We start from the raw sequence: 13673 nt of genomic DNA, 5'->3' as shown, positions 1-13673 counted from the left end.
TTTTGATTTCCTCAGCGATCTCTTGGTTATTTAGTGGCATATTGTTTAGCCTCCATGTGTTTGTATTTTTTACACTTTTTTTTTCGTATAATTGGTATCTAATCTCATAACACTGTGTTCGGAAAAGATACTTGGTATGATTTCAATTTTCTTAAATTTACTGAGGCTTGATTTGTGACCCAAGATATGATCTATCCTGGAGAATGTTCCATGAACACTTGAGAAGAAAGTGTATTCTGTTGTTTTTGGATGGAATGTTCTGTAAATATCAATTAAGTCCATCTTGTTTAATGTGTCATTTAAAGCTTGTGTTTCCTTATTTATTTTCATTTTGGATGATCTGTCCATTGGTGAAAGTGGGGTGTTAAAGTCCCCTACTATTATTGTGTTACTGTCGATTTCCCCTTTTATGGCTATTAGGCTTTGCCTTATGTATTGAGGTGCTTTTATGTTGCATGCATAAATATACAATTGTTATATCTTCTTCTTGGATTGATCCCTTGATCATTATGTAGTGTGCTTCTTTGTCTCTTGTAACATTCTTTATTTTAAAGTCTATATTGTCTGATATGAGAATTGCTACTCCAGCTTTCTTTTGATTTCCATTTGCATGAAATATCTTTTTCTATCCCCTCACTTTCAGTCTGTATGTGTCCCTAGGTCTGAAATGGGTCTCTTGTAGACAGCATATATACGGATCTTGTTTTTGTATCCATTCAGCCAGTCTGTGTCTTTTGGTTGGAGCATATAATCCATTTATATTTAAGGTAATTATTGATATGTATGTTCCTAGTACCATTTTCTTAATTGTTTTGGGTTTGTTTTTGTAGGTCCTTTCCTTCTCTTGTGTTTCCTGCCTAGAGAAGTTCCTTTAGCATTTGTTGTAGAGCTGGTTTGGTGGTACTGAATTCTCTTAGCTTTTGCTTGCCTGTAAAGGTTTAATTTCTCCGTCGAATCTGAATGAGATCCTTGCTGGGTAGAGTAATCTTGGTTGTAGGTTTTTCCCTTTCATCACTTTAAATATGTCCTGACACACCCTTCTAGCTTGCAGAGTTTCTGCTGAGAAATCAGCTGTTAACCTTATGGGGATTCCCTTGTATGTTATTTGTTGCTTTTCCCTTGCTGCTTTTAATATTTTTTCTTTGTATTTAATTTTTGATAGTTTGATTAATATGTGTCTTGGCGTGTTTCTCCTTGGATTTATCCTGCCTGGGACTCTCTGCACTTCCTGGACTTGACTATTTCCTTTCCCATATTAGGGAAGTTTTCAACTATAATCTCTTCAAATATTTTCTCAGTCCCTTTCTGTTTCTCTTCCTCTTCTGGGACCCCCATTATTCGAATGTTGGTGTGTTTAATGTTGTCCCAGAGGTCTCTGAGACTGTCCTCAATTCTTTTCATTTTTTTCTTTATTCTGCTCTGTGGTAGTTTTTTCTACTATTTTATCTTCCAGGTCACTTATCTGTTCTTCTGCCTCAGTTATTCTGCTATTGATTCCTTCTAGAGAATTTTTAATTTCATTTATTGTGTTGTTCATTATTGTTTGTTTGCTCTTTAGTTCTTCTAGGTCCTTGTTAAACGTTTCTTGTATTTTCTCCATTCTATTTCCAAGATTTTGGATCATCTTTACTATCATTACTCTGAATTCTTTTTCAGGTAGACTGCCTATGTCCTCTTCATTTGTTTGGTCTGGTGGGTTTTTACCTTGCTCCTTCATCTGCTGTGTATTTCTCTGTCTTCTCATCTTGCTTAACTTACTGCGTTTGGGGTCTCCTTTTCGCAGGCTGCAGGTTTGTGGTTCCTGTTGTTTTTGGTGTCTGCCCCCAGTGGGTAAGGTTGGTTCAGTGGGTTGTGTAGGCTTCCTGGTGGAGGGGACTGGTGCCTGTGTTCTGGTGGGTGGGGCTGGATCTTGTCTTTCTGGTGGGCAGGGCCGTGTCCAGTGGCATGTTTTGGAGTGTCTGTGAACTTAGTATGATTTTAGGCAGCCTCTCTGCTAATGGGTGGGGTTGTGTTCCTGTCTTGCTAGTTGTTTGGTATGGGATGTTCAGCACTGGAGCTTGCTGGTCGTTGGGTGGAGCTGGGTCTTAGCGTTGAGACAGAGATCCTTGGGAGAGCTCTCACCAATTGATATCACGTGGGGCTGGGAGGTCTCTGATGGTCCAATGTCCTGAGCTCAGCTCTCCCACCTCAGATGCTCAGGCCTGACACCAGGCCAGAGCACCAAGACCCTGTCAGCCACACAGCTCAGAAGAAAAGGGAGAAGAAAAGAAAGAAGAAAATGATAATAAATTTTAAAAGTTATAAAAAAAAATTATTAAAGAAAAAAATATAAAATAGTAATAATAATAAAAAAAAGAAGAGCACAACCAAACCGAGAAACAAATCCACCAATGATAACAAGCACTAAAAACTATACTAAGATAAACATAAAAATCAGAAACAAGTCAGTCACAGACAGCAAACCCAAAGTCTACAGTTGCTCCCAAAGTCCACCTCCTCAGTTTGGGATGATTCGTTGTCTATTCAGGTATTCCGCAGATGCAGGGTACATCAAGTTGATTGTGGACATTTAATCCGCTGCTCCTGATGCTGCTGGGAGAGATTTCCGTTTCTCTTCTTTGTTCGCACAGCTCCTGGGGTTCAGCTTTGGATTTGGCCCCGCCTCTGCATGTAGGTCGCCCTCAGGCATCTGTTCCCTGCCCAGACAAGAGGGAGTTAAAGCAGCGGCTGATTAAGGGTCTCTGGCTCACTCAGGCCAGGGGAGGGTGGAGTATAATTGGAATGTGGGGCAAGCCTGCAGCGGCAGAGGCCAGCATGATGTTGCAACAGCCTGAGGTGTGCTGTGTGTTCTTCCGGGGAGGTTGCCCCTGGATCATGGGACCCTGGCAGTGATGGGCTGCACAGGTTCTGGGGGGATGGGGGGTTTGGAGAGTGACCTGTGCTTGCACACAGGATTCTTGGTGGCTGCAGCAGGAGCATTGGCGTTTCATGCCTGTCTCTCGTGTCTGAGCTGATAGCTGTGGCTCGCGCCCGTCTCTGTAGCTCGCTTAGTGGGTGCTCTGCCTTCTGTGGGCAGACAGGGAAGGAATCCCCTCTCCTCGCACACCCCGAAACAATGGTCTCTTGCCTCTTAGGCAGGTCCAGACTTTTTCCCGGACTCCCTCCTGGCTAGCTGTGGCGCACTAGCCCCTTCAGGCTGTGTTCACGCAGCCAACCCCAGTCCTCTCCCTGGGATCCGACCTCCAAAGCCCAAGCCTCAGCTCCCAGCCCCCACCCGCCCTGTTGGGTGAGCAGACAAGCCTCTCAGGCTGGTGAGTACTGGTCAGCACTGATCCTCTGTGCGGGGATCTCTCCGCTTTGCCCTCTGCACCCCTGTTGCTGCGCTCTCCTCAGTGGCTCTGAAGCTCCCCTCCCCGCCCACCCCCCCCCCCGTCTCCACCCGCGGAGGGGCTTCCTAGTGTGTGGAAACTTTTCCTCCTTCACAGCTCCCTCCCAGAGGGACAGGTCCCGTCCCTGTTCTTTTGTCTCTGTTTTTTCTTTTTTCTTTTGCCCTACCCAGGTATGAGGGGAGTTTCCTGCCTTTTGGGAAGTCTGAGGTCTTCTGCCAGCGTTCAGTAGGTGTTCTGTAGGAGTTGTTCCACATGTAGATGTATTTTTGATGTATTGTGGGGAGCAAGGTGATCTCCATGTCTTACTCCTCTGCCATCTTGAAGGACCCCCCCTTCTCTGATCTTATTTTAAACTGAAGTCAATAACATTTTAGAATATGGACTTATCCATGTGATTGTTGGGGGCTATAAATTACTCTAAATCTCCCAGGCCTCCAGACTTCCTTACAACAGAGAGTATGTTTTCTACCCTGAGTTCAAGCTTGGCAGGCAGGACCTGATCTCCAGTGGACACAGAGTTGCCTGAAAAAAATCGAGGATTATGATACCATAGAAAAAGGAGCAAGGGTGTCAAATTCCAACTGACAGGTAGATCCCCCAACTCTGACAGCCAGGAGGAGGACAGACACCAGGAATGGGGACCAGTGAGAGAGTGTTGGGAGGGGCAGAGTCCTGGACACGCTAAGCAGCAGAATGGGCTCTCCTCACCTGAGGCCATAGGACCCTGTGGACCGCGGCTCCTTCCCACTGCTCACATGCATTTGCTCTGGTCACAGGATGTCACTGCCACCCTTGCCTCTGCTTCTGCTGCACAACGGGCCTAACAGTAAATGGGAAAGAACGCTTGACGAACCTACTTAAATAAAATCCAACTTGTCCTCCATTGAGGTCATTCCTTGACTATTCAAGTACAACCTGAGTTTGCTAACTGTTGTCACAGAAGGACTTGGTTGAGGCTGTTACAAGAGTCTAAATCCCTATTCAAGAGAAAAGAAAAAAATGTGAAATCCACAAAGTCTTGTGAAAATCAACTATTTTGGGGGAGTAGGCACAGGTGAGTCAGTTTAAATAAATGATTATAATGAACATAAGTAAGCTCTTTGAACCTATGTATTAATAATTTATAAGTTAATAATCTATCCATATTAGTCTATTTTGGACATTAACCTAAGTCAATCAGATGGATAGATAAGGTGCCCAAGAATAGAGAAACATTTAAATCAAGCCTTCTGAAAATTAAATGTGATTTGAAAATATTTTTATGGAAGTGAAACAGTGAGTTCAAAAAGAGGTTAAACAGGATATAAGGGAGAAAGGATAGGAAATAACCACTGTGTGCCAGATTTATTGCTAGACATTTCTAAATCTCACATAAAAAATAATCCTAGAGAGATAATATAATCATCCCTGTTTATAGACAAGAAAACTGAGGCTTAGAAAAGTAGCTTGACCTGAGATTCATAGTTTACAGCTACAAAACTCATGTACTATGTTTTATACCACACCACCTCTATAAAAACGAGATCATTTTTAATAGTGATTCTTTTTTGTTTAACTCAGTGAAGATGAACTTACAATAGAACCATTGTTTTGAACTCAAAAAGTATAAAATGTTTAACTTGAGTCTTTCAATCTTAGCTTTTTGTTTTCACATTTCTTTGCCAGTTATGCTATTCCTTAATAAAAAGACAGTGTGAATGGCTAGACAGACTGGTGGACAGCCTGATCGATAGAAACAGGAATGGTCCCTGAGTCTGTGGGTGTATGTGAAATAGTCCCCCACTCAAGTTCTGTTGCAAAAGTTTATTTGAGGTCAGATATTTGAAACGAGAATTTCATTTTTCCATAGAAACAATAATGTGATGTTAGTTAGAGCCTTGGCTCAATGCACAGAAGCCTATGGAGTTCTCAGTGTAAACGCCCTATAATTTTGGTACTAAAGAACTTAAACTCCTTTTAAAATACAGTTTTTGTCAGTTTACCTAGGCCCTGTAGTTCGGGCCTAGGTACCAGGAAGGCAGAGGAGGGCTTATCAGGAGGTAGCTGGAGATGGTACATTTTTATCCCCATCTCCTCTCCACAGAGTCTGTTTCATAAAACAGGCTGCAAGAAAAAGAAACCAAAGACTTAAAGAAAACACTCCTACCAGGAAACAGTATGGTAGTTCTACTAAAAAGGAAATTGATGCTAAAGTGAAACATGAAAATGACCCCTAGATTGGAAAGCAACATTTCAATTCATGTGTTTTTTCTTCCAAGTCCTGTCCCAGTTACCCTCTCAGCATTCCAGTCTTTCTCCCTGGGATTGCATGAAATCTCTCAGAGCAAATACGCTCTCTCTCTCTTTTTTAAAAAATGCTTTAAATTCATACTTTGAAGATGGAGGTTTGAGCTGACTATTGCTGTGGAACACTCCCTCTCACCTAGTAGGTGACCGAGGGTCACACTGAGGGTCTTTATAGTTGGGAAAATGCCAAGAGTACCCTCCAAAATGACCACTAATCTCCGAATTTAGAAGAAATCAAGTGGAGAAAAAGGAACACTTCTCTTTAAAAAAAAGAAAAAAAAAATCTGATCACTGCATTATTCTTGTATTTCTTTAGACAGTTGATAGGCTTATTTGTCAACATCAGTAATAATGATATAATAGACTTAAAGAATTTTCAACCTATTTCTGATGTTTACAAGGCACCAAAGACTATAGTACTGTTCTAATCAAATTTATGCATTTTCAGTGGGATTTCAAATTTTAGTCATAGGCAATATTTTAATCTCCCTGAATATATATATTCCTTGTACCTACAAGTGTGCAAATAACATAATTTTTAAATTACTTGGAACTTTGAAAAATATTAAAATTTTATTTGTAAAATATGTAAATGGGTATACTCATATCCATTTATTTATTTAACATTATTTAAGAAACACATCATGCTTACTATGTGCTGGGCATGGTTCTAAGTGCTTTATAAATAAACTATTTTGATCCTTATAATAATTCAATGAGATACATACTGTTATACCATTTTCAGACAGGGAAGCTGAAGTACAGAAAACGGGTCCAACAACTGCTAAGATGTACACTGGAGTCAGTAAAATGATCAAACTACTAATTTAATAAACTTCCATGTAACTGCTTCTGTCCTGAAAACATTCTTGCTACTCCAAGTAACTTGAACCTACACTTGCAGCCCCTTCATCTGGGGTAAAAACACCCAGAGGGATTGGGCTCCTGGGTCCTGACATTTGGGTTCCTGATCAATTGTGGGACTCCGTCTGGTAGTAAGTCTGTGATCTTGTAAATGACCTTCCTCAGATCCACTAGCCTCATAAGACATCACTTGCTAGTAGAAAAGGATTTTCTTTGGAGATGAATTTATAACTTATTCTTTAAGGCAGATTCATTTTACCCACTGGCACAGCAGTTCATTTTCCTGGTACAGAAAATTTAAAATAATACAATCTATCCTCTTGTTGAGTGTCTGCTGCCTTATACAGCTTTGCACTAAAAACTTCACATACGTCACCTCATCTCGTCTCGACTCAACCCAGTCAAATGTGTCACCTACTGACCTGTTTGTCATCTGTGATGGTGTGAAATTCCAGAAGGACATCTGTCCATCTTCCAAGCTCACTCAGGAAGTCTTCCAGAGGTCATCCTGAGAAGTTTCCTTTCTCAGGGCTGTACTTGTCGGGGCCCCATCAGTTGAGAGCTGATCTCTCTGATGCACCTGCTCTTATCCGAGTACAGAGGGAAGGGCCCTGGATCTGGTTCTGCCAACTTTTGCTTCGTGACCTTGAGCTAGTGCTTTGAGCCTTTGTTTTCTCATCTAGAAATGAGAACAGCAATTTCCATTTCATAAAGTTATTCTGAGGATAGTTGGTAAAGAGCACCTTGCAAATGGCAAAAGATTAAATACATATTAGTTGTTATTGATAGTGATGATTATGATCAGAAAGCAACAATAAATGCCTCCTCTGCTTTGCATCATAGCCCCTTGAAGAATGCAAAACAAGAGATGACCTATCCCAACTCAATACGGTTTCTAGCAGAAGGGAAAAGATGCACATTACATGGCTAGACACCAACGGCACAGAATTCTGGCTTAATGAGATGCTGTGAAGATTGTTAATTTCAAACCCATTCTTTCAGGATTAATAGAGAAAATGGATTGTCGTCGAACATCAAAGATTTCCCAGAAAGAGGGCACCATCTTGTGGTCAGTGGGAAGAACTGACAAAAAAATTGTCTAAGAATCACGGAGTTGGAGAGCCAAGGTTCTCAAAATTGTAGTTCCCAGGCCTACCCCGGAGAGTCAGACGCAGTTGGTGAGATGTGGGACCCCAGGTAGGTACTTGGTAGAGCTCCCCGTGGGATTCTCCCCAGGGGATACTAATGTGCAGCCAGGGTTGATAACCGCCAATCAGGAGGTCTTTCCCCTGACCACACACAGAGTTGGGCCCATGTGGGACTCGTGACTCCTCACCAGGGCACTTCCCAGAGAGTAAACGCTGCTGCTGTGATGCACACCAAGGCCTCTTAAGGGCCTCCCTGCCGCCTCCGAGAGCCTGTTCCTCTTCTTCCTTCCTCTGCTTCTCCTCCTTCCCTAGACTCTCCTGCCTTCTCCACCCCTACTACAGCAGACTAGCTAACCCAGCAGTGCTTCCTACTTTGCAAAGCACTCGCTTCTACCCTATCATTTCATCCACAGCAGTTCTCTGAAGGTGTGATTATCTTTACTTCCTAAGAGGAGATGGAGGCTCAAGGTGACACAGCCCGGAAACATGTCTTCTAGACCCAAATCTTGTGCTAATGGCCTTGTCTGCCACAGCAGTACTAATAATAGTCCCCATTTATTGAGCAATTGTGGACCTTGAGGGCTGGGATAGGAAAGATGTGGGTGTAGGGGCATGGACAAGGGGATTGCTCCTCACAGCACCATATGGGATGGCAAAGAACTGGAACACGGTAGTCGGCAAAACTTTGAAGTATCAATCAGCACCATCATTATGTAAAAGGAGGTGTTATCACCACTAGTGTTTTTGTCTGATGAGAAAACTGAGTGTCAAAAAGATGGACTAACTGGAGGCCACTGGGAATCTATCACTAGGGGAATGAATGGCTAAGGAAGGTGGACTCTGCCCGCAAGGGAATCCTCTGCAGGGTCAGAAGCAACAAAGCATGTTTATGTATGGCATCATGGACAAGGCTCACATACCACTGAGGGAAAATTAGAGTTAATACCATTAACATAAGTTTGGAAACCCACATGCAAAATTACACTAAATATTTTTCTAGGGCACACAAAATCTAAATATACTTATGGAAATAGATTAGAGGGAAACAGCATACACTAGAGTGGATGCTTATGGGAGGAAGGAAATGAGATTGAATATGGTGGATGAGAGGAAAATTAAAAAGGCTGCCTCCCATGGGCAAATGATGTCAGTGTATCATAAACTGAGGCATATGATCAACATAATTTGATGCACCAGAGGTCCCTCAAAAGAGAGAAGAATGGAAAATATTTGGGGCAGAATCATCGGAATTTCTCCAGCATACTGGGACTCCAGGGAGGTACAAAGACAACAGACATTTTTGGGATTGGCGATGAGGGTTTGTAGAAAGTCTATTCGGAGTGGGACAAATGGGACCTAATTAAAATTAAAAGCGTTTGCATAGCAAAGGAAACCATCCACAAAACGAAAAGACAACCTACAGACTGGGAGAAAATATTTGCAAATGATGCGCCCGACAAGGGCTTAATTTCCAAAATATACAAACAGCTCATACAGCCAGTATCAAAAAAACAAACAACCCAGTCAGAAAGTGGGCAGAAGACCTAAATAGACATTTCCCCAAAGAAGATAAACAGATGGCCAACAGGCATAAAATCAAGCAGCACTAGCCCGAGCACATACTTACCATGACTCATAAGGAATCCAGACACTTTGCTCATCCAGTGGGGTAGGGATCCAGAGGCAACCTGACAGAAGGGCCAGCGGGGCAACAACAGAGCACTGGTTAGGAGTCAGAAGTGTATTTGAGACCTTGTATTGCTGTAGCTTACATAACCTTGGACAAGTCACTTAGCATTATTCTTTGGGCCTCATCTACGAAGTTTTTCTCTGTGAAGTTCTGATATTTATAATTTAATTGAATAGTACACAGATATAAGTGGCCAATAAACACATGAAAAAATATTCCATATATTGAGCAAAAATGTTCACTATCTCATTAGGGAAATGCAAATCAAAACCACAATGAGCTACCACTTCACACCGCTAGGATGGCTCGAATCAGAGAGACAGGTAAAACAAGTATTGGCAAGGAGGAAGGGAAACTGGAACCCTCATACATTGCTGATGAAAATGTAAAATGGTGCAGCTTTGGAAAGTAGCTTGGCAGTTCCACAAAACGTTAAACATTTAAAGTTACTGTATAATCCAGCAATTCCACTCCTAGGTATTTACCCAATTGAAATGAAAGTATATGTCCCCACAAAAACTTGTACATGAATGTTCATACACAGCATTATCCATATTAGCCCCATAGTGAAACAACCCAAATATCCACCAACTGATGAATACACATGATGTGGTATACCCATACAATGGGTAATTATTCAGCATTTGAAAGATGAAGTACCAATACATAACTACAACATGGACGGACCTGGAGCACATTATGTTAAACGAAAGAAGCCAGTCACAGAGGCTGCATACTGTATGATTCTATGTATGTGAAATGTCCAAATTAGGCAAATCTATAGAGACAGAAAGTAGGGCCTAGCGGTGGTGGCAGGAGTGAGGAATAATTGCTGATGGGTACAGGGTTTTTTCTAGGGGTAATTTCAGGGGGTCTGAAATTAGATTGTGGTCATGATTGCACAATTCTGAGAATATACTGAAAACTACTGAACTGTGTACACTTCGAATGGTAGAATTTTAGGATATGTAATTATATCTCAATAAAGCTGTTAAAAAATCTTGTACAGATATTCACTAATCATTCATTCATTCATCATTTACTTGCTATCTGCTCTGTGCCAGGAGCTAGGCACACCGAGGTGAATGAGACAAACTCCCTCGCTGTGATGGGCTCCTGATCTTTTGGGGACAACAAATGGACATAATGTAGTAAGTGCCAAGAGAGTTGCTTGCCCAGGTGTCCTGGGAACACTGAGAGCACTTAAGTCAGCCAGGAAGTTTAGTAAAAGGCAGAGAAAGGACAGAGCAACAGATGTTGTATGCTGGGGGAGAGGTGCAGGGTGACAAGACCCATCCCTCCTGCCCAGGAGATGAACTGAGTGTGGATACACAGGGCAGAGTGCGATAAATACTATGAGAAATTACTAAGTGGAAATTCAGAAGAGGGAGATATAATGACCTGAATGTTATTCTTCTGAATGGTCAGAGAGAACTGGGATGTAATGTAGTCCTCCCAGACTTCACAGTTCATCTTTAGAACCCAAAATTCAGGGTGCATGGTGTGAAAACTGCTGATGTCATCAAAACGTGCCCTTGTTTTGCACTAATAACCTATCATATTTTTACCAAATTCTGTAACATGAAGAATATTAAATTCAATTGCTAAAGAAGCGTCAGTTGATTTCTGTTGATTAGAGTAACATAGTCTACAGAATTAAAAATAATTGCTTATACCTTTGTGGTACTGACATAATTTAACAGCACAAAGGTAGTCCTCAAAGCATGATGAGGTAACATTCAGTTTGGGGCAAAATAGACACCCAGCGTATGGGTGAGCTACACCCTCATGGTGGGTTACACCTGCAGCATAACCCACGCTGTGAGGAGGAAGAGAAGGAGCTGCTGGGAGATGGCAGGAGAGGAGCCCTTCAGGGGGCAGAGGAGAGGGGCAGGACAGTGATACTCAGAGCTGGGGTCAGAGCACCAGATAGAGGGTTCCAGGGTGGCTTTCTGATGCCAGCTGAGAGCAGGTCCTTCTTCCTGCTGGAACTGGTGTGACAGCTCCTAGTGAGGCCCAGGGCCCGGCTCCTCATTCGGGGCTGAACTGGGTCTGCAGCCTGGGTGTGGCCTCTAGACTCACCTTGACCCCTGGCTCCGGAAGCGCTTTCTCCTCCGAGGCTCCGGGCCATCCCCAGATTGTGCCCCTGAGTTTTAGCCCCTTCAATTCTGCCTCAAGGCCAGAAACTGTGCCCCGGGGTTTCGAGGCTGGGGAGAGGGTGTCCTCACACCTGTTCTCTCCCTGCATTCACAGCATGCCTCCGCCTGCTCGTCCTCTGCAGAGCACAGCTTCCGGTTCCTGCTTTCCTTCCTCCTCTTGCCAAGCTCCGTGGGAGGTAGGACGGTCCGGACCAGGACCAGGAGACGCCGGCTGGCTTGAGTCCCAGTAAAGCCCAGTGCCTACGGACCTTGGTTTTTCTCACTCATCCAAGGGGGCTAGCTTGCTGTTTGGAGTCAGACAGACCTGGGGTTAAGTGCCTGCTCTGCCCGTCAACGGCCGCGTGACCCTGGTATGTTCCTAACCGGGAAAGGACACCTATCTCGCAGGTGTTCTGGGGACGAGCACGTGACACAGCCGGCATCCGTCTGATGGTAACTGTCGTCTATGATGGTCCTCCTGAGAGCTGTGCTGGGTCACAGGGATGCCCATTCCTCCCCATTTTTCAGGCTGACACTTTAGTGCCCTCTGAAGAATGAGAGAGGCGACCTGAGGAACCTGCGCATGAACTTGGAGGCCCAGATGGTAGCTGTTGTCACCCCTGCACTCCTGCCCCCAGACCCTGGCTGGGGCAGCCCATTTCCACCTTCAAGCTTCCTCCTGCGGATCGCTGCCCGGAGTGTTTGTGTTTGTGCTTCTTCTGCAGCAGCGTAAGGGGGGCCCCACGTCCCTCCCCAGCACAAACCTCCCCCTGTGGGGTGGGGCTGCCGAGGAGTGCGGCCAGTTGGCCCTGTGATGCTGTGAAGAAACGGCCTCCTTCTCTAAGCTGAGTCGTGGCCTCCACTGAGAACCTAGGATGGATGCTCAGAAACCTCTTCTCAAGGTAACGGAAACGCGGCCGAGTTCTGCACACAGACCCTCAAGGCCATTGCCTGGATTCCTGTGGGGCCCATGGACACCACATTAAGAACCTGTCAGTCATGGTCACTCCATGTCTGTGTGCAGCAGCCTCTTCCAGGAAGGGAAGGGTTCAGAGTGCTTCCTGCTCTCTGGAAGGTAACAGGGTCAGGGTGCCCCCCGCCCAGGCACGTCTGCTGGTGATGCTGAGGGTGCAGAAGAGCCTGAGGTCCTGCACTGCTCTCCTCCCAGGGAGGCCAAAGGCCCTCGGCCACCCAAGAGGCCCCCTGAGGTGTCCTGCACGTTCAAGGAGAGTCTGGCCTAGTGTCAACATTATAATCAGCAAATTGTAAGTAAAATCGTACATTTCTTTAACACTATTTTCCTTACAGAACTTTCAAGCAGTAGAATGAACCATTGATATTGTTTTCTAGATGATGGTATAAGATCATTTATATATGGTTTCCCAAACCTGTTGAACCAGCAGAATCACCTGGGAAGCTTAATGCAGATTATTGGACTCCACCCTAAACTTAATGAATTTGAATCTTCAGTGGAGGGGCCTAGAAATCTGTATTTCAAAGAAGTGCTCGCAGAGAAACTGGGATTAACTAAAATTGAGAAACAAAGACAATACCTTTAATGTTCCTCAAGAAATCTGTGGAGAAATCAAATACTCAAAAGTTACATACCCCAAATATTTTTAATGTATTTATTAGTTCTACCACATTTCTCTATAACCTAAGGCATCTTTGAGAGGCTCATAAAACACAGTAAGATTATTTAACCGAAGTAAGAGAAAATAATTAATTAGATTTAAATAGAAGTTAAACTAAATTTGCCTGGTAACCTCGTACATCAGATTTCACTGGAGCAGTTCCCACTCTCTTACATTCCTCTGTCTCTGTCTCTCTCTGTCTCCCTCCCCCTCTCTTTTTTCCCATAAGTGGATTTGGGGTAATCTCAAGTTGGACCATTTCATCAACATGACCTTATAACAAGTATTTTAATAGGACCTGGGTGAAGTCACTCACTCAATACTTGTGCTGGGTGAGCACAGCAGCCCTGACCCTTATATTTGTATGTGGGGGGGGGGGGTGGGGGAAGTGTGGAGGGAACAGTAGTTAACAAATCACTATAAAAATAAACAAGAAAACATCAGGGTCTTAAGTGCTGAGACAAAAAAGAAGGGTGATGTGATGGAGAGTGCCTGCGCTCTCCCCTCAGTTAGGGGGTCAGAGA

At 43.7% G+C, this 13673-nt stretch overlaps 1 protein-coding gene across 2 annotated transcripts in view; it reads left to right on the top strand.

Annotated features, from left to right (window-relative positions):
- The window catches only part of AFG1L (AFG1 like ATPase), a 239307-nt gene extending 226906 nt beyond the window's left edge, over window positions 1-12401 (top strand). The window contains exons 13-14 of one of the 2 annotated variants that reach the window (XR_009506196.1): window positions 11659-11886; window positions 12044-12401. Coding sequence is in view for 1 of the 2 variants with exons in the window: in XM_059941464.1 (XP_059797447.1) it covers window positions 11659-11766 (108 nt within the window). In the remaining variant the exon portion in view is untranslated. Of the gene's footprint in view, window positions 1-11658; window positions 11905-12043 lie in introns of those variants that run through there. The other variant, XM_059941464.1, reaches the window with a different exon arrangement.
- Window positions 12402-13673: the final 1272 nt, after the last annotated feature.

This window comes from Balaenoptera ricei, chromosome 12, assembly GCF_028023285.1.
Source record: "Balaenoptera ricei isolate mBalRic1 chromosome 12, mBalRic1.hap2, whole genome shotgun sequence".
Lineage (NCBI taxonomy): Eukaryota > Metazoa > Chordata > Mammalia > Artiodactyla > Balaenopteridae > Balaenoptera > Balaenoptera ricei.
The sequence above is the reverse complement of the archived record's forward strand: the minus strand, read 5'-3'. Positions and strand labels throughout refer to the sequence as shown.